Source organism: Ambystoma mexicanum, chromosome 13, assembly GCF_040938575.1.
Source record: "Ambystoma mexicanum isolate Mex_15411 chromosome 13, UKY_AmexF1_1, whole genome shotgun sequence".
Lineage (NCBI taxonomy): Eukaryota > Metazoa > Chordata > Amphibia > Caudata > Ambystomatidae > Ambystoma > Ambystoma mexicanum.
Genome location: NC_090938.1, coordinates 775,559,379 through 775,579,179, shown reverse-complemented (window position 1 = coordinate 775,579,179; position 19,801 = coordinate 775,559,379). Strand labels below are relative to the sequence as shown.

The window sequence follows — 19,801 nt, the reverse complement described above, 5'->3', positions numbered from 1 at the left end:
GCAATCTGAAAGCTGCTGTGCCTCAAGGACTGACCCGGAGAGGACCTGGTAAGGCGCCCTCTTCCCAAGCTACGAGGGACCATCGTGCACAGCTGATCTTTGCCTAAGCTCCCTGGTAGACAGACCTTCGACAGGCTGCCGACCCGATACAGGGATTGCTGCATAATTCCAAGGAGAAGCACCCGGACTGCTGTCCACCACTGTCGACGACCGCCGTCGCCGACTGGAGCCGCCGTGCTCCCGTTGCCTAAGAACTTCATTGATCCAAGGACGCTCTCGTCTGCATCTTCACCGCTGTATCCTGCCAGAGAAGGCCTGACTGTCGACACGCCGAGGAGCATCCACCGGTGGTTTCCCGCCAGCCAAAGACCACAGACACGCCGAAGACTCAACGTCCTTGCTGGGCCACAGTTCTTCAACTCTTTGCGGTCCAGAACCATCGACCTCGAGGTGCCCCGCATGCCTCTTCCTTGCAGGACGTTTATGCTTCCCCGTCAACGAGCACCGCTAGGAACGACTCAGCCACTTCACTGTCGTAGCTCGACCTGTTCTTCGTCGGACGTTCGATGACCCATGACTCCTGCCTGAAAGGGAGGACACTCAAGAAGGGCCGTCAATTCCCTGACGTGGAACGCTACAACGCAAGGTACTTTGGGGTTGCAGAACTATTGGAAAGTCTAGTGTGAACAATATATGGACTGGGCTTGTACCTTTCTTCTACAGGTTGCCGAGGTGGGGAGGGGGGGGGGGATCTCCACACAAAACTGTGTTTAACGGTAGTTACCAGTATTCTGCCTATTGCTCAACCAGCTTGATTTCCTTCCTCTATCTACAGCTGGTTTCCTCTTTATTTTGATCTGTGTGTCATTCTGAGCGTATGCACTTTAATGAGATCTAATAATGTTAGTGGTACCACTTTAGAATTGTACATATTTACCAGTGTTGATTTTCGGAGTACAAAGTGAGTTATCATGATCGTGTATATGACCTTGAATATTAATTATATAAAGACTGTGTTTTTACCGATACAGTGTGTGGACATTCCTTTGTGGGTGCTTGGGGACTACACTGTACTTAAGAACCAGCTTGCATCACCTCCTGAGAAGCTAGGCCTTGATTGCTCGACTACGTCTACCAATACTAGAGAATCTTGGCAGGGGTCTCTGTATCTCTCCTCTACCAAATAGAGAGCGGAAGTACAGACCCACCCTCCGGTCTTTACACTGTCCACCAACGCTCCTCGGGTAAAAGGGAGAAATACCTGAGCCATGGCAGGAGGGCGACAACATTGGCTGCCTTGCAAGTTCCATACATTGGGGGGAGGAGGGATGGCACCCATTACTGCTGCTATGAATGCAGAAAGAAAACTCAAGGTCTGGGAGAGACCCATTGGGAATCCTGACAAACCCAAGGTCGGGGAGAGACCCTTTGTGAATCCTGACAAACCCAAAGACTGGGAGGGACGTACTGTAAATCCTGATTAATGCAAGGGCTGGGAGAAGTCTACAAGAGGCTGTTGCAAGGCAGAGGAACGGCCTGAAGGAGAGAGAACCATGAAGCTTGAAACCTGGAAGAGATATTGAGACAAAAGGTGAAAACAGAGAGACCGAAAGGATTGACCAGAGTGATTAACTACTACAAGAACATTCTCAGAGGAGAACTTCTAGATAATAGAGTTGGACTTTGAAGGCCAGGTTTGTGAAGCCTTTACATTGGGCCAAAACCTTGGAACATTTGTGCTGCTAGTTTAGGGGAACCGGGGGGTTAAAAGACTTTTGAAGATTAGGTGCTGGAACATTTTATTTGACAACTATTTTGAGACTTTACATAGGAGGTTAGAGCGTCTCAGGTAGAGACAAGAACATGTAAGAATAAGTTAAGAACTTTATGATTTGAACCAGAATCAACTAAACAGTTGAACACCTGGACGAAAACCCCCACTTTGTGTAGGTACACCCTGTGTGCCGTTTGCTTTAGGACAATCCCCATTTGTAGTTCATCCCCTATACCTATAGGTGTTTAAATACAAAAATGAACCATCAAATGTCCACTAATAACCAGCAAGTGGCGTGTGTCCTTGCTCGGCCTTACCACACAAAACACACTGCACGCTGGACTCCACTGTTGTCCAGATATAGCTCCTCCTGATTTAAAGGCTTAGGGTGTTCAGCACAATGTCTGGAACTGGTTCTTTCTGGCTCAACCCCGCTGCCAGTAGCTCTGCTCTAATAGGGCCATTTCTCTTGGCTGATGCGGTTCAGTCACTGGCTGCTGGGGTCTTGCCCATTATCACAGAGACTGTATGATGCTGGACCTTGCACCATAACATGAACATGATCACAGAGACTGTATAACGCTGGACCCTGCTCCATAACATGATCACAGAGACTGTATGATGCTGGACCTTGCACCATAACATGATCACGGAGACTGTATGATGCTGGACCTTGCACCATAACATGATCACAGAGACTGTATCATGCTGAACCTTGCACGATAACATGAACATGATCACGGAGAATGTATGATGCTGGACAGATCTACCCATTTTAAAAAGACTCACCTTTCATCCTAGGGGTCTCAATAATGCTGTAGAAGCTAGTTGGGGTTCCCAGAAAATCATGAAGGTTTGGGAGCGAAATCCTATGCTACAGGTGTTTGGAGGAGGATGAACTCGGTCTGCAGATGGGGTATTGCCAAGCATCACATAGGTTATGCCATGGACCCCACACAGTAATGAAGATGACAAGGAGGGTGAGCAAGGGATTGGAATAAAGATGTGAAGAGCAGGAGCAGACAAGCGTCAGACAGTGATAAGGAGCTGCCTCTGGGAACTAGGAGCTATTACACAGCTTCACACTAATCCAACTTCCACGTGAGATACACACTATGCGTCCACTATATATGACCTATTCTGCTTAAAGTGACTTCTAGCTGTTTACTAATACACCTCTACCCAAATTTCCCAACACACACAGTCAATGTCACAGAGGTAGGGTTGTGTGGTACAAGTTCCTTTAACGTTGATTTTCTGAAATTCAAAACGTTTTTTTGGCGCAATTAAACTATAACGTTCCTTTAATGTTTTCTTCACTGAATAAATCACGCACAGTGTTAATTGATTGATTAATTATTTGTATAGCGCCCATACACAATGTTTTTCAAAGTGCTGCAAAGAGGGAGGGAACATGGGGGAGTACAATTACATTCTTACAGGTCCTTGAAACCATTCAGAATGTGAAATAACTTTCATAATCAGCCAGGCGACATTTCAGATAGTGCAAGTGCAAGGAACAATTAAGGAGGAGAAGGGAAAGAATGAGACAAGACAGGCAGTAACATTACTATGCCTGACGACAATCGATGTAGTGCACGAGTATAACGAGAGGAGAGGGAGGGGGGTATGAGACAAGACAAGCAGTAACATTACTATGCCTGACGACAATGGATGTAGTGCATGAGTACATTGAGAGGGGGGGAAGGGAAAGAATGAGACAAGACAAGCAGTAACATTACTATGCCTGACGACAATGGATGTAGTACATGAATATAACGAGAGGAGGGGGGAGGGGTATGAGACAAGACAAGCAGTAACATTACTATGCCTGATGACAATTGATGTAGTGCATGAGTATAATGAGAGGAGGGGGAGGGGGTATGAGACAAGACAAGCAGTAACATTACTATGCCTGATGACAATTGATGTAGTGCAGGAGTATAACGAGAGGAGGGGGAGGGGGTATGAGACAAGACAGGCAGTAACATTACTATGCCTGATGACAATTGATGTAGTGCATGAGCATAACGAGAGGAGGGGAAGGGAAAGAATGAGACAAGACAAGCAGTAACATTACTATGCCTGACGACAATGGATGTAGTGCATGAGTATAACGAGAGGAGGGGGATGGGGTATGAGACAAGACAAGCAGTAACATTGATATGCCTGACGACAATTGATGTAGTGCATGAGTATAACGAGAGGAGGGGGAGGGGGTATGAGACAAGACAAGCAGTAACATTACTATGCCTGACGACAATTGATGTAGTGCACGAGTATAACGAGAGGAGGGGGAGGGTACGAGGGGGGTATGACGTGAGGAGGAAAGGAGAGGAACAAAACAAGCAACTATCATAGTAGGTCAAAGGGCGATTCAGAATAGTGCTGGGGGGAGTGGGAGGAGGAGACAAGCTGGGAAGGGGGGAGGCAGACAAGCTGATATCAAAGGTCACAGGACAGATGATAAGAGTAAGTGCTAATGGACATAAAAGGGAGGGGGAGGAGGGGAGGGCAAGGTGGATGTGAAAGACAGGCGGCTACGACTACTATACACATTTATTAATGTGACAAACTGGAGAAGATATAAGAAGTAGGTGAAGCAAGTAAGATAAGGCGGTAAGAGGAGCAGAGAAACATTATCCAAGTTTTGTGCTAATGTTTAGAGAAGGGGAAATGGTCGGGGGTAAGTGCAAGTAGTTAGTGAAACTCTCTCAGAAAATGTAATAATGATTTGTTGCCATGAGTCAAAAGTGAGACATAATTACAATGCAAGCATAGAAAGGAACATTTCAGTGCACACATGCATGTGTATGTAGTTAGTGCAGCTGTCTAACGGGATAAAATAAAACTAATATAGAGCTGAAGACCATGTGGTTTGAAAAGAAGTCGCCAAGAGAGAGAACAGCAAAAAGAAAACCACAAAACAGTTTTTAATAAATACCAACATTACTTAAGACCTACCAATGGTTGTAAATAAACCCTTCCTAAATGTGCCACTAGGGGCCAGTGTTGGCTAGGGAATGGGAGACTTGCAGTTACCGAAAAAGCAATAGTAGCGACAAAGAGACCTACCAAGGGATGTAAATAAACCCTTCCTAAATGTGCCACTAGGGGTCAGTGTTGGCTCGGGAATGGGAGACTTGCAGTTACCGAGAAAGATAGTGATTCAGAACCAAGTAAAGTGGCTTTCCTGCCATAGAGATGAGCCGTAAAATATAAGTGAAACTCCAAAGGGCAGGAAATATCACTGAAGAAATGTCTCCACACCAAGCGCCTATAGCAGGACATTATATAATAACTATTGCACATAAAACTGATATTGAAAAGCCCTTCTTGTGCGGAAGCGGGTGACGTGTGAGCAAAGTTGCTACAGTTTTGCAATATAAATGTGAGAGCCGCATATATGGGGGTGTAGATAGGCTGGCGGGGGGGGGGGGAGTAGTGGGGGGTGGTCTAAATCAATTAATTAACAGGAGACCCCACTGTGCCTCCCAGCTCCCTCTACTCCAGTGTAGACGCCAAATTACATCTGCAAAACCCCAGACACCGCTCAAACGAGGCTCCCGCCGAAACCCTTAACCCCCCCCCACAACAAATATATATCACCTGGATCAAGATACCAGTGCCACCCCTCCCTTTCAGATACAGGACAGTAACCCCAGCCCCCAAAACAGAGAACAGTTCCCGCCCCCCTCCCTCATTTCTCTCCCCCACTTCTTAAACATCCCAGGACAGCACCCGAAAGAAGTAATGCCCCCCCCCTTTGCAAGAACTTCAGTCCTGTCTACGCCCCCCTGCAGAAGTAAACTGACAGCTGAGCCCCCCTACAACGGACACTGCAAGGACGAGCAGTGCCCCCCCCAATAAGGACGAGCGACTGCCCCCACAGCTCCCCCTTACCTTTATATACCGCTGGCCAGGGCCCGAATCCCCCCCCACAGACACAGCCCCCCCAGTGCCCCACCCTCACAGACACATGGGCCCCTTATCTGCAGCCTCCCAAGTGCCCCCCTCCACAGACACAGCCCCCTTCACAGTCACAGCCCCCCTTACCTGCAGTTCCCCCTCACAGACACAGCGCCCCCTTTAGCTGCACCCCCCAGACACAACGCACCCTTTGACCTGCAGCCCCCCCCTTCGCTGACCTCTCAGACACAGCCCCCCCTTATCTGCAGCCCCCCCCCCTCACAGACGCAGCCCCCCCTTACCTGCAGGCCTCCTCTCATAGACACAGCCAGGGGCGTTGCTAGGGGGGGCTAAGGGGGCTATAGCCCCTGATCTTTTGGTTGTAGCCCCGGATAGAATCTCAGGAGCTACAGCCAAAAGGCTAGCTAGCCCCCAGTCCCGACAGTTCCGACATCAGAGTAGCCCTGGGTCTTTTCCAGACCTAGCAACACCCCTGGACACAGCCCCCCTTGCCTGCAGCCCCCTCCAGTCCCCCCCAGACACAGCCCCCCTTACCTGCTGCCGGGTTCCGCTGCTGTCAGACCCCTCCTGCCCCCAGGAGGATCCGCAGCCCCCCCTCGGTGCTCACTGTCCGGAAGTAGGGCCGCAGAGTGCGGGGGAAGGGGGCCCCGGGGAAGGTGAAGAGCAGAACCCGGTCCTGAGCATCGTAGACCGAGAGCCTGCCCGCCTCATAGTCCAGGAACAAGCCCAGGACCCTGGGGGGCGCGCGGGGGGTCAGCGGGGTGGCAGGGGAGGTGAGAGCCCAGTATTTACCATCCCAGAGGAGCCGCACTGTCCAGAATCCCCCCGCAGGTGATGCTGTGATCTTCCCCTTCCTGGGCACAGACTCATCACACACCCCCAGGGTCCAGCCCGGGCTGCCCCCCACCTCCACCTCCCAGTAATGCCTCCCGGAGCTCAGCCCCTCCCTCCCCAGGACACAGGGGTGTGTAGTGAATCTCTGGGGGGTGTCGGGCAGGTCCTGGGCTTGGGGTCCCCATCTCACGCTTCTCCCGTCCGCGGACACGATGAGCCGGGGATGAGCGGTGCCAGAATCCAGAGTCACCTCACCTGCAAGAGAGAAGCCCGGCTCAGAAACCAGCCAATCACAGGGCGCCAACAGCCTGTCAATCACACCAATAGCGAGAGCTCAGCCAATCACAGCCTCCTGTCACCAGACACCTGCAGACCCCGCCCACAGCCCAGGGGGAATGCGGCTGTTCCTCCATTCTTCAATGAAAGCCCAAGTGACCCCCAAATTCACGAGATAACGGGGAGAGCCTCCTCACCCCCACCCACAATTCCCCATTCTCCACCTCCATCCCAGGTCCCAGGGGGGTCTTCGGGTCTGCAAGGGGGGCGATGAAAAACGAAGAAACGAGAAGAACGCAAGAAGGGAGGAAAGAGCGAGAAAGGCAAAGAGAGAGACAGACAACGCCCAAGAGGAGGGAGAGGGACACAGAAGAGAGACAGGCAGAGAGGAGAGAGTGAGAAGAGAGGGAGAGATGAGACAGCAGAGAAGAGAAGCTGAGAGGAGAGTGGGAGAAAGAGAGACACAGAAGAGAGACAGGCAGGGAGGAGAGAGAGGCGGGTACAAGAGATCTGCAGAGAAGAGAGGGAGAGACGAGACAGCAGAGGAGAGAAGCAGAGAGGAGAGTGGGAGGGAGAGGGGCACAGAAGAGAGGCAGGCAGAGAGGAGAGAGTGAGAAGAGAGGGAGAGACGAGACAGCAGAGAAGAGAAGCTGAGAGGAGAGTGGGAGGGAGAGGGACACAGAAGAGAGGAGACAGTGAGAAGAGAGAGGGAGACGAGACAGCAGAGAAGAGAAGCTGAGAGGAGAGTGGGAGGGAGAGGGACACAGAAGAGAGGCAGGCAGAGAGGAGAGAGTGAGAAGAGAGGGAGAGATGAGACAGCAGAGAAGAGAAGCTGAGAGGAGAGTGTGAGGGAGAGGGACACAGAAGAGAGGCAGGCAGAGAGGAGAGAGTGAGAAGAGAGGGAGAGATGAGACAGCAGAGAAGAGAAGCTGAGAGGAGAGTGGGAGGGAGAGGGACACAGAAGAGAGGAGACAGTGAGAAGAGAGAGGGAGACGAGACAGCAGAGAAGAGAAGCTGAGAGGAGAGTGGGAGGGAGAGGGACGCAGAAGAGAGGCAGGCAGAGAGGAGACAGTGAGAAGAGAGAGGGAGACGAGACAGCAGAGAAGAGAAGCTGAGAGGAGGGTGGGAGGGAGAGGGACACAGAAGAGAGGCAGGCAGAGAGGAGGGAGCGGCGGGTACAAGAGATCTGCAGAGAAGAGAGGGAAAGACGAGACAGCAGAGAAGAGAGTGGGAGGGAGAGGGACACAGAAGAGAGGCAGGCAGAGAGGAGACAGGCGGGTACAAGAGATCTGCAGAGAAGTGAGGGGGAGACGAGACAACAGAAAAGCAGAGAGAAGAGTGGCAGGGAGAGGGACACAGAAGAGAGACAGGCAGAGAGGAGAGAGTGAGAAGAGAGGGGGAGACGAGACAGCAGAGAAGAGAAGCTGAGAAGAGGGTGGGAGGGAGAGGGACACAGAAGAGAGGCAGGCAGAGAGGAGAGAGAGGCGGGTACAAGAGATCTGCAGTGAAGAGAGGGAGAGACGAGACAGCAGAGACGCCGAGAGGAGAGTGGGATGGAGTCCTGGGATAGCGATACAGAAGAGAGTTGGGCAGAGAGGAGACAGTGAGGCGGGTGCAAGAGATCTGCAGATAAAAGAGGGAGAGACCAAACAGCAGAGACGAGACACTGACAGAACGGAGAGACAGACAGTAGAGAGACTCACAAAGGTAGACTGGAAACACGCAAGAGAGGAGACCGACTATGAATGTCGGATAGAAATAGAGACATATTGCAGATTAAAGACAGAAAAGAGAGAGCAATAACGACAAAGAGACACGAGAGGGAACCGCCGGAGATGCAGAGAGAGCGGAACATGGAGCAAAGGATGAGTGGGAGAGAGACACGTGAAGAGGGAGAGAGCAACATGGACATGATGAGAAGCAGAGAGAGGAAGAGAGGAGAGACGGTGAACGGGAGACAGAGGTGGTGGAACAGAGAGAGACACTTATAATCCCTCTCATATTATTCAGGTCCCCCCCCCCCTCCCCACACCCCCCAGGCAGCCTCGTGATACAACAGAGTGAACTCCTGGAAAATCCCCCATCCCCCAACCCCCCCTTCTCTTCCGACATCTTTACACACCTCACTCCCGGCCAGAGAGTGCCCTGCAGCTCTGCCGAGCAAAGGAAGTGAAGGGGTGAAGAGACAGCACAGAGACAGACAGAGATCAGAGACAGCGACAGGTATAGACTGGGAGAAAAAGACAGAGTGGGACAGGCAGAGATGAAAGAGAGATCAGAAGGGAGGGGAGAGACCAAGCAGAGATGCGAGAGAAAAGCAATAGGAAGGAGAGAGACAGACTAGCACAGAGAAGCAACAGGAAAGAGAGAGACAGGCTAACCGAGGGAAACAACAGGAAGGAGACAGACTAACACAGAGAAACAGGAAAGAGACAGACTAACACAGAAGCAACAGGAAAGAAAGAGACAGACTAACACAGAGAAACAGGAAAGAGACAGACTAACACAGACACACAACAGTAAAAATGGAGACAACTAACCCAGAGAAACAACAGGAAAGAGAAACAGACAAACACAGTGAAACAAAAGGAAAGAGACAGACTAACACAGAAACCAGAAGAAAGAGAGACAGGCTAACAGAGAAACAACAGGAAAGAGAGAGACAGACTAACACAGAGAAACAACAGGAAATAAAGAGACAGACTAACACAGAGAAACAGGAAAGAGAGACAGGCTAACAGAGAAACAGGAAAGAGACAGACTAACACAGACACACAACAGTAAAAATGGAGACAACTAACCCAGAGAAACAACAGGAAAGAGAAACAGACAAACACAGTGAAACAAAAGGAAAGAGACAGACTAAAACAGAAACCAGAGGAAAGAGAGACAGGCTAACAGAGAAACAACAGGAAAGAGAGAGACAGACTAACACAGAGAAACAACAGGAAATAAAGAGATAGACTCAACACAGAGAAACAACAGGAAAGCTAGAGACTAGAGGAGAGAGAGTGAGGGCGATAAGCAGAGTGGAGAGGACGACGAGGCTCAGTCGAGCGAGGGGAAAAGAGACATAGAAAGAAGAGGAGACAAGCAAGAAAGACAGAGAGACAAACTAACACACAGAGGAGAAACGGGAAAAAGAATGAAATAGCAAAGAAAGAGACATGTAGTGACAGGAGACCAGGAGAGAAAAGGCCGGGAAACTAACAGAGGAGGCCAGAGAAATACAGGCAAAGAGAAAGAGGCGACAAGAAAACAGCGACAGAGGGAGACCGGGTGAGTGACAGAGGAGCATGGACAGAAACTTAACCAGGAAGACACAAATGGAAAGACAGAGACAGCCATACAGGAGAGAGAGATAGACAGACAGACTGAGACAGACTGAGACAGAGGAGGGAATACAGGCCTGCAAAGGGGAGAGACACTAGGAAAAGACAGAGGAGGGCGGAAGAACAGAGAACATGGACTCAAGAGAAGCAGAGAGAGAAAAGATGGAGTAAAGGTGAGTGGGAGAGGAAGACATAGGGGCAGGGAGTATCCAGCATTGCAAGAGCAGGGGGGATGGGGGGGAGAGCCTGAAAAACGTCCTGCTACCTTTCCCCCAAATGCAGTGCGCACAAGTCCATATGGTCTCACTCCCACCCACAAACCACCCACCCCGGCCCCAATCTACTTTTTTGGTAACATTAGTGGTAGATGGCATTTTACCACATAACAAATAATAAATAAAACTGCAGAATCATTACAGATGCAGGAAACTCATCTGTTAGAGCTCTGTCCAGGCTCTGGGGCAAAGTACATGCAAACCTCCTAATGTGCATATGGACTGCACCGACAGGAGTGACTTCACAGAAAAGCACATCGCAAGCAGCACCAGCAGTCTCTGATACCTGGAGGCCCCATGGAGCGACTTCAGAATAAGTTGCCATAAGTGAGCCAAGTGGCAAATAACTTTGTGGTGCAAAATACCTAAATTGCACGATTGTTATTTATGCAGCAACTCTATAGTCAGGCTTTTTTTTAAATAACAGCATGATATATTAACATAAGCTCTGAAGTGGATCACAGGGCTGCAGATAAGACACAGTGTGATTAAATGATCTGCCCAGGATCACACACTTTGGTTAAATGGTGAAACCGGGATCTGGATAATTTAAGCAACTCAGCACATCTTCCCAGTTTTAGTTGATATAGATATTTATTAAGGTTTCCCTTTGCATTTCATGTGCTTAAACAATACATTTTTTTAAAGCAATGCCTTGGAAGCAAAGCACATCACATACGAAACTACCCTTTCATAATTAACTTTACACTATATACATCATTATAGAAATATGTTGGCTTTAGTTTTATTCTCCCCATCCTGCATGCAAAGTCACCATAGCATCATGCAGATTAATGTTAGCCTAAGAAATCCCCCTTGGGTAAAGCCATAGTCATGATTTCATAAAGCCTGCAGCATTATGCACCCTTCTCACTGCTGATCCCTCCCTTCCATGCACATTTCTAAAAGAACAAAAGACCCTGCTATTAGTCCACCCTCCCTCCATCAGTGCCTAATGGCTCACATTGAAATGCTCTGTTGACACAGAGCAACTTGCGAGCCCCTCTGCTGCTGCCCGGAGCTCGTTGGGACATTGTCCTGGCAGGGGGAAGGGTAAGGTGTCCTGATGCCAGGACAATGTGTGCTGAGCAGGAATTGCTAAGCACACATTGTCCTCCCAGCGGGACACCTTTCCGTGGGGCACCCTGATTGAGGTGCCGAACGGGAGTGGTGTCCCAGTGACACACGTCCCGGTCAGGTTCTCAAAAGAGCCTGTGGGGGGGGCAGCTTGCCCCCCCCCACCCCCTCACTCGGAACACCACTGCAGAGGGGGCAGAGAATGGGGAGAATGAAAGGGAGATAGAGAGATAATAGGAAAAGACAGAGAAAAAGACACGCAGAGAGGAAATAGAGGTGCCGGTGACCAATAGGCAGACAGAAAGGGAGATAGAAATCACAGCACAGCGAGAGAGGGAGAGAGGCAGGGAGGAGAGAGGGTAGGAGACAGAAAACTAAAGAGGAGGGAGAGAAATAAAGAACTAAAGGCAGGGGTGTCCATGAATCGGCCCGCGCCTTGCCTCCCCCCTCACCCCCACCTTCCAAAAGGCGCTTCTCTCGTGTTTTTAATGCAAATGCTGGATAGTGCTTGAGATTCCATATGTGAGGGATTGGATGAAAGTATGAAATAAACCCAGAGGGACAGCGAGAGAAACACAGCAAGAAAGACAGGCAGAGAGAAACACAGCAAGAAAGAAAGACAGGCAGGCAGGCAGAGAAACACAGCAAGAAAGAGGCAGGCAGAGAGAAACACAGCAAGAAAGAGGCAGGCAAAGAGAAACACAGCAAGAAAGAGGCAGGCAGAGAGAAACAAGCCAGAAAGAGGCAGGCAGAGAGAAACACAGCAAGAAAGAGGCAGGCAGAGAGAAACAGCAAGAAAGAGGCAGGCAGAGAGAAAAACAGCAAGAAAGAAAGACAGAGAGAGAAACAGCAAAAAAAAACTGGTAGGCAGAGTGAAACACAGCAAGCACGAAAGACAGGCAAACAGAGAAACACAGCAAGAAAGAAAGACAGACAGAGAAACACAGCGAAAAGAAAGATAAGCAGGCAGAGAAAAAGATAGCATGATATAAAGAGAGCAAGAGGCAAGGAGGAGCTATAGAGACAAGAAGGGTGAGAGAAAGACAAACATGGGCAGAAAGACAAGCAGATTGAGATGTAAAGGGTTGAGACAGGAGAAGATAGAAAGAAAACATAGCAAGAAAGAAAAGCAGAGACAAAGGAGAGGGGGAGAAAACTGGGCAGAGAAGAGAGAAGGAACAAGTTACTTACCTGTAACTGTTCTCCAGCGCATGGGTCTGGCATGGATTCACATGCTCATGAATATTCCCCGTCGTCAGGCTGGGAGTCCTCAGTAAAGAAAAAATCAGTTTCAGTTTCGTTTCGGAACTGTCTTTCTCCTAATAACCAATCACTGGTCTCTGGGTCATACTGCCCCCAGCCAATGACTGCTCTCTACCTAAGCCCCTCCTCTGGCAGCCATCTTCAGATTGGGTAGCACGTAAAGTGGCAGTAGGATCAAGAGAAGAGCCACAGAGGGGTAGGCGGGAGGGTTCGCATGTAAATCCATGCCAGACCCATGCTGGAGAACAACAGTTACAGGTAAGTAACTTGTTCCTTCTCCAGCATGGGGTCTAGCATGGATTCACATGCTCATGAATACAAGAATATATAGCAGTACACACATGCACAACCACAGGAGGTGGCAAGGCTCAACATTAAGCATTTCAACAACTCAACATTAAGCATCTCTTACCTCCTCACTAGGCTCACCTTCAAGCAAACAGGTTGCGCAGCACTGCCTGGCCGACTCTGGACTCCTCCCTGGAATCCCGGTCGACGCAGTAGAATCTCGTGAAGGTGTGCGTCGACCTCCACGTAGCAGCCCTGCAGATGTCCAGCAGGGGCACACCAGACCGGAACACCGTAGTAGCAGCGATCGCTCTGGTTGAATGGGCTCTCGGACGGCCGAGCAAAGGTCGGTTTGCCAACCGGTGACAGTGCATGATGCAGCCGGAGAGCCATCTGGAAATGGAAGCCTTCGAGAGGGCCTTCCCTTAGTTCACAGGTCCAAAGTTCACAAACAGCTGTGATGTCTTCCGAAAACTCTTCGTGCGGTCCACGTAGAACTTCAGCGCTCTAGCCACATCCAGCGAGTGCAAAGTTCTCTCAGCCGGCGACGAAAGCGACGGGAAGAAAACAGGTAACACCAAGGGCTCGTTGAGATGGAAGTCTGACGGCACCTTGGGCATGAAGGAGGGGTGCATCCTCAGTACTACCCTCGTCTCGTGGAATGTCAGATATGGAGGCTTACAGGAGAGGGCCTGGATCTCTCCCACTCGTCCTGCGGAGGTGATGGCCACAAGAAAAGCTGTCTTCCACGATAGGAACTTCAGCGGTGCCGAGTGCAGGGGCTCGAAGGGCAGACCCATGAGCCTGGTCAGCACCACATTGAGCTCCCACGCCAGGGCCGGAGCCTTCACCGGCGGGAACGAGCGGAACAGTCCTTTCATGAACTCCTTCACCAGGCTGTTAGTTTAGAAATTACTCTACCATAATATAGGTAATATGTTTAGTTGGCCGAAAACCAACAACATCATATATTCAGCTTTGATAGCTCGATAGACACGAATAGTACGAATTCATGAGCTTGACTGAACAGACTCCATTTTGTAGAAATAGAATTTGCCATTTTGAATAACCTTCGCTCATTACTTTTCTGTTCAAAACTGCTTTGCTGTAACACTATTCTATTCCGTTGAAGCTCATTCAGGAGAGCGAGGCCACGAGTTACATATTGAAACATAATGCTGCCAAACCTAGATAGGAATGCCCCGATCTCCTCCCGCACAAGTCCTTGAAAGTAAGAAGCGAGGCATTTAATCACTATACAGATGCCAGATGCCAGCTAGTCTCGCTGGTGGCATAAATGAGAAAAACAAGTAATTGATGGTTTGAATTATGCTTCATTCCACGGCCCCCCCTCGCCGAGCCTGGGCGAGCGGCCGGACCCCTAGCACATGAATAGAAACCAAGAGATAGCGGAGCCTGGAATGTGACTCTCCCCTGTACGTAGTCTGCTTGCAAGGAACAGGAGCAGTGTGTTCTATTAAACAAAGAAACATGTCTGTAGAATCCGCAGAATGAAACTGTTGCTAAAACCAAGGTCCGAAGGTGTCACATTTGTGTCATAATGGTCATAATTGTCAATCATCAAATACATTTCGCAGGAAATACATTATGGGCGGTATTGAACATGTCATAGCTGATAGTAAGAGCCTTGATTTGTATATATGTAACTGTTGTAAAATTGCTCGCTCTCTTGCGTCCTTCGAGGTCTGGTGACACACGTTGCGGGATGTGAGACCAGTTGGCCAACTGAAGCTCTTTGTTTTGCAATAAACCCTAGCTTTTGGGAATTGAACCTTGTGTCTGGCGTAATCATTCGTGTTTGGTAATTGTGCCTTGTTTCCAAAACACACGGGGCCCCTAGGGGCCACGTCAAGGCGATGCGACGACCGCGCCGGAGTTCTGGTGTAGCGGGAGATAGCCGCCAGATGGATTTTGATGGAGGCATGTGCCAGCCCCGCCTTGGCCAGCGACAGCAAGTACGGCAGCACTTGAGGGGCCATGATCCGTAGGGGGTTGATCTTCTGTGCACGGCACCAACAGAGAACCTCTTCCACTTATGTCCATAGCACTTAAGAGTTGAGGATGCCCTGGCCTTTGCAAGGACTTCCTTGCAGTCCACCGGGATGTCGTAGCCTCTGAACTCTAGTGCTGCAGGAGCCAAGCCTGCAGGTTCAGCGATCCCGGGTCGTGATGTAGGATGGCGCCTCCTTCCCTGGCGTGAAGATCCACGTCCGTCAGCAGTTTGACTGGGGGGGACGCTGACATGTCCAGAAGGTCCAGGAACCATATCTGCCTCGTCCACGCCAGTGCGACGAGGATCATCCTGCACCAGGACCGTCTGAGTTGACTGATGAGTCGCAGAAGCAACGGCAATGGTGGGAACGCATACAGGAACAGGCCGTCCCAGGGGAAGGAGAATGCATCGCCCATGCTCCCCAGCTGGGGAAACCTGCTGGCGAACCTCCGGCACTTGGTGTTCATCGCCGTCGCGAACAGATTGATCTGGGGACTGCCCCACCGTCGGAATAGGAGATCCACTTGATCCTGCCGAAGTTCCCACTCGTGGCAGGAGCGCAGCTCCCTGCTGAGTGAGTGGGCGACGGCGTTTTTCACTCCTGCCAGATGAAAAGGTACCAGGAATATCCCCTGGGCGACGGCCCAGCGCCACAGATCCTGCGCTTCCCTGGATAGGGCTGGGGATCTGGTACCCCCCTGCTTCCGTATGTAGAACATCATCGTGGTGTTGTCGGTGAAGACTCGTACCACTTTGCCCTTGAGGGACGGAAGGAAAGACCTGAGGGCCCAGAACACGGCCTGGAGCTCCAGGACGTTGATGTGCAGGGACCTCTCCTCTGGGGGCCAAAGGCCTCTTGCGTGGAGATCTCTGGTGTGCGCTCCCCATCCCTCTAGGGAGGCGTCCGTCGTCACCATTTCCTGGTGCGCTGGGGTCTGGAAGTCCATGCCCGCCGCGAGATGCGCGCGGGTGCCCCACCACCGGATCGCATGACAGAAAGTCTCGTTGAGTGGGATCTTGTCTTCGAAGATTCCCGCCACTTGCATCCAACGGGCGTCGAGGAACTCCTGCAGTTGGCTGCATCCGCAACCTGCACAGACGCACGAGGTAGATGCACAATGACATCATGCCGAGCAGGGACTTGATGGCCCTCACCCTGGCCACTTCCATGGTCAACAGCCGTTGTACCTCGCCCAGGATGGCCCACATCCTTTCCTCCGACGGTGAGGCCAACCGCGCTACTGTGTCGAGTCTGGCTCCCAGGAACAAGGCGTCCTGCGACGGTACCAAGTGGGACTTCGCAAAGATGATCGAGAATCCCAGTTCCGTGAGCAGGCGGACGGTCTTCGCTGTGTGGTCGACGGCGAGTTCTCTTGACTTTGCTCGGATGAGCCAATCGTCCAGGTAGTGGTATATGTGAATCCCCTGCAGGCGCAGCCGCGCCACCACCGGTGCCAGGCACTTGGTAAAGACCCTTCGAGCCGACTTCAACCCGAAGTGCAGGGCTTTGAACTGGTAGTGCCGCCCTTGGACCACGAAAGTTAGGAACTTTCGATGTCCTTTGTGTATGGGGATGTGAAAGTAAGCATCCTCCAAGTCCAGCGACGATAGGAAGTCGCCTTCCTCCAGCTGTCCCAGCACGTGCTGAAGGGTAACCATCCAGAACTTCTGGGCTTTGATGTATTTGTTGAGGCGCCGAAGGTCCAGGATGGGCCGCCAGCCGCCGGTCTTCTTTCGGGCGAGGAAGTACCGCGAGTATACTCCGGAGCCCCGGACCGCTTTGGGACGAGTTCTATCGCGCCCTTTCTCGGCATGGCTCGTACCTCCAGAAGCAGCTGTGGAACGTGGTTTTCTTTTCTGGCCACAGGTGGGAAATGGGGGCACTTTCTTTGGAACTCCAGAGTGTGACCGTGGGCCAGGGCATTCAGCACCCAACGGTCGATGGAGATGGACTCCCACACTCCGACGAAGTTCACCAGCCGGCCTCCCACCGGGGTGCTTAGGTGGGGGCCCGAATCATGGCCGGTTCAGTCCTGTTTCGCTGAGGCCTTGCCACCCTGGGCTCCTTGGCGATGACAATGGTAACCACCGGCCTTGCTGCGGCCCCTGTAAGCTTCCTGCGACGAGGAACGGGCAGCTTGGCGGTACGACGATGAACTGCCACCAAATCTTTTGGAGGCACCTTGAGATTTGCCTTCGGAGGTCCGAAAGGACAGCCGTCGTTGATGAAGAATGCCTAGGGCACGGGCCGTCTCGGTGTTCGCTTTGATGGCCTGTAGCGACTCGTCCACCGCTTTCACGAACAGGTTGTTTCCGTCGAAGGGCATGTCCAGTACCCTGGTCTGCACATCCTGACGGAAGTCGGTGGCCCTGAGCCAACCGTGCCGGCGCAGGCAAACGCTGTTGCCCATCTGACGAAAACTGGTATCGGCGATGTCCGTAGCTACAGTGATGGCGTGATCCAAAACCACCTGGCCTTCTTGCAGGATTTCCAGGGCCTCCGCCCTCTTGTCATCCGGGAGGAAGTCCAGGATAGGGGCGATCTTTAACCAAAGTTCCCTATCATAGCGGGCCACGATCGTGAGGGCGTTGGCCGCCTTAATGGTAGTCGATGCCGACGAGATGACTCGACATCCCATGGCGTCTAGCTTCTTTCCCTCGCTGTCCGGCGGTGAAGTGGAGGATGATGCCGTCGCCCCTGCCGCTTTCTTCTTGGTAGCCGCGGAGACTAGGGAATCTGGGGTCGGTTGCGCCCCGAGGCACATAGGAGCGGAATCCGGGACCCGGTACTTTTTCTCGTACCGGTCTCTCTTCGCAGGCGCCGTGGAAGGGTTCTTCAGAAGGGACAGACCCTCGTCCCATATGTCGTACAACAGCTGGACCGAGAGTACGGTTTTCCTCTTGGCTTCCCGTCATTGGTAAAGAAATCCCTCTTTCTTTTGTTCCTCGGGCACAGCTGGAAAACCTCTGAGGCCCTGGCGATCATGGCGTGAAAGGAGACAATTTTGTCAGGGGGGGAGCCCGGGGGGGGGGGAGCCCGGGCGGGAGGCGACGGGTGATCCATTCCGTCATCGCCACCGTCGTCAGTCCCCGTCGTCGCCGTCTCTGTCCCGTCTCGTCCCTCGGAGGAGGGGATGGGGGTCAAGGCTGGAAGGGAGGAGGAGGATGGACTCGCCTCTGCTTGCTTAGTGGGCTCCCCGACGGTCCAGGCGCCGCTGGATCGTCCGGTGGGGGTAAGGGCAACCTTGTCCTTATCTCCGTACACAGGTTCTGCAAAGCCATCAAGATAGCTCGTGAATTGTCCTGTGGCGTAGCCATCGGTTGCGACTGGAGCGATGGCTGGGGCGCGGGGTCCTCCGTTTCCTCCACGGCCCGCGGCTCCTCGTCGGCTCCACCATTGCTCTCTATGTCCACCTTGTCGGGATCCTTCCCGTAGGTCCTGACCTCCTCGAACTTCTTGTCCAGGATAGCTTTGACACCAGCCAGCTCATCCTCGAAGGTAGTATCTGTGTCCGTTAGGGCTACTGTGCCCCCCTTTCTCGTCCCAGTGTTTCACAGGGGTCTTCTCGATAGGCTGGAAAGATGTTTCCCTCCGGGGTGGCAGGGAAACTCTAGGCCCGGAAATCGTCTCCACTGGGTTAGCCTCCGCAGGCTTCGCCAGGGCCGCCACGACTCCTTCAATCGAGGCCTTCGCCGGGTGAATCATGGCCTTCACGACCTTGGGCGCGTCTGAGGCCTTCACCTTACGGGGAGGGTCACCCCCTCGCCCCCCCTTAGCTTTCTCTGTCGGGATGGACTGGGGCTTCTCCCGAAGCTTACCTGGGTTCTCTGACTTCCTTTTCACCGAGCCAGAGCGTTGGCTCGTGGATGATGGTGTCGGTGACATCGCGCACTGCCTGGCAGCCGATGAGCCCGAACCAACGCCGCTCCTGGTGCCCGCGGACTTGCAGTGCTTTGCCTTTTGTTGGGCCCCCGTCGCCGGAGCGCCCTCAAAGGTCTTAGAGGACCGCTCGGACTTCTTCTTCTCACCTGCTGCTGGGCACTTCGCCTCCAGCCAGTCAGCAAGTCGTTTACGATGGTCCTTCATGGTCCGGACGGAAATGTTCTTGCAGAACGCACAGTCCTCCTCCGCGTGTGACTTGTCGGCGTGTAGGCAGTAGAGGCACCGGGAGTGCTCGTCCTCCTTAAAGACGTTCTGCAGTCCACATCCTGGGCAGTTCCTAAACAGTTTGGATCCAGTAGGCGTCGAATCTCCTTTGTCCTGGGCCATGTCCGAATCGGGGTAGGCCTCAAAGGTCTTCTGGAATCCTCCAAGAAGTGTAATTCGACGAAAATCCACCCTTGAGGGGCGTAGACATTTCCGAAACGGGTCCCTGTTGATCGGAAGAAGAATCGGTGGAGCTTGAGGCTCGAATTGACCGAAAAAATAAGAGCAAACTCTTTGAAAAAACGCAATACGCAGTAAAAGCTCGAGAGCTACAGCACGAGGACTCCCAACATATGAACGTGCAGTAAAAATCTGAAGATGGCTGCCAGAGGAGGGGCTTAGGTAGAGGGCAGTCATTGGCTGGGGGCAGTATGACCCAGAGACCAGTGATTGGTTAATAGTAGAAAGACAGTTCAGAAACGAAACTGAAACTGATTTTTTCTTTACTGAGAATTCCCAGCCTGACGACGGGGAATATTCATGAGCATGTGAATCCATGCCAGACCCCATGCTGGAGAAAGACCAGCACTG

At 51.9% G+C, this 19,801-nt stretch overlaps 1 protein-coding gene across 1 annotated transcript in view; it reads right to left on the bottom strand.

Annotated features, from left to right (window-relative positions):
• Positions 1–19,150, bottom strand: part of LOC138520571 (zinc finger protein RFP-like) — a 47,406-nt gene extending 28,256 nt beyond the window's left edge. The window contains exons 1-2 of the mRNA XM_069632909.1: positions 18,883–19,150; positions 6,239–6,793 (exon numbers count right to left, since the gene is read on the bottom strand). Of these exons, the coding sequence (XP_069489010.1) occupies positions 6,261–6,793; positions 18,883–19,150 (801 nt within the window). The 3' untranslated portion in view covers positions 6,239–6,260. The remainder of the gene's footprint in view (positions 1–6,238; positions 6,794–18,882) is intronic.
• Positions 19,151–19,801: the final 651 nt, after the last annotated feature.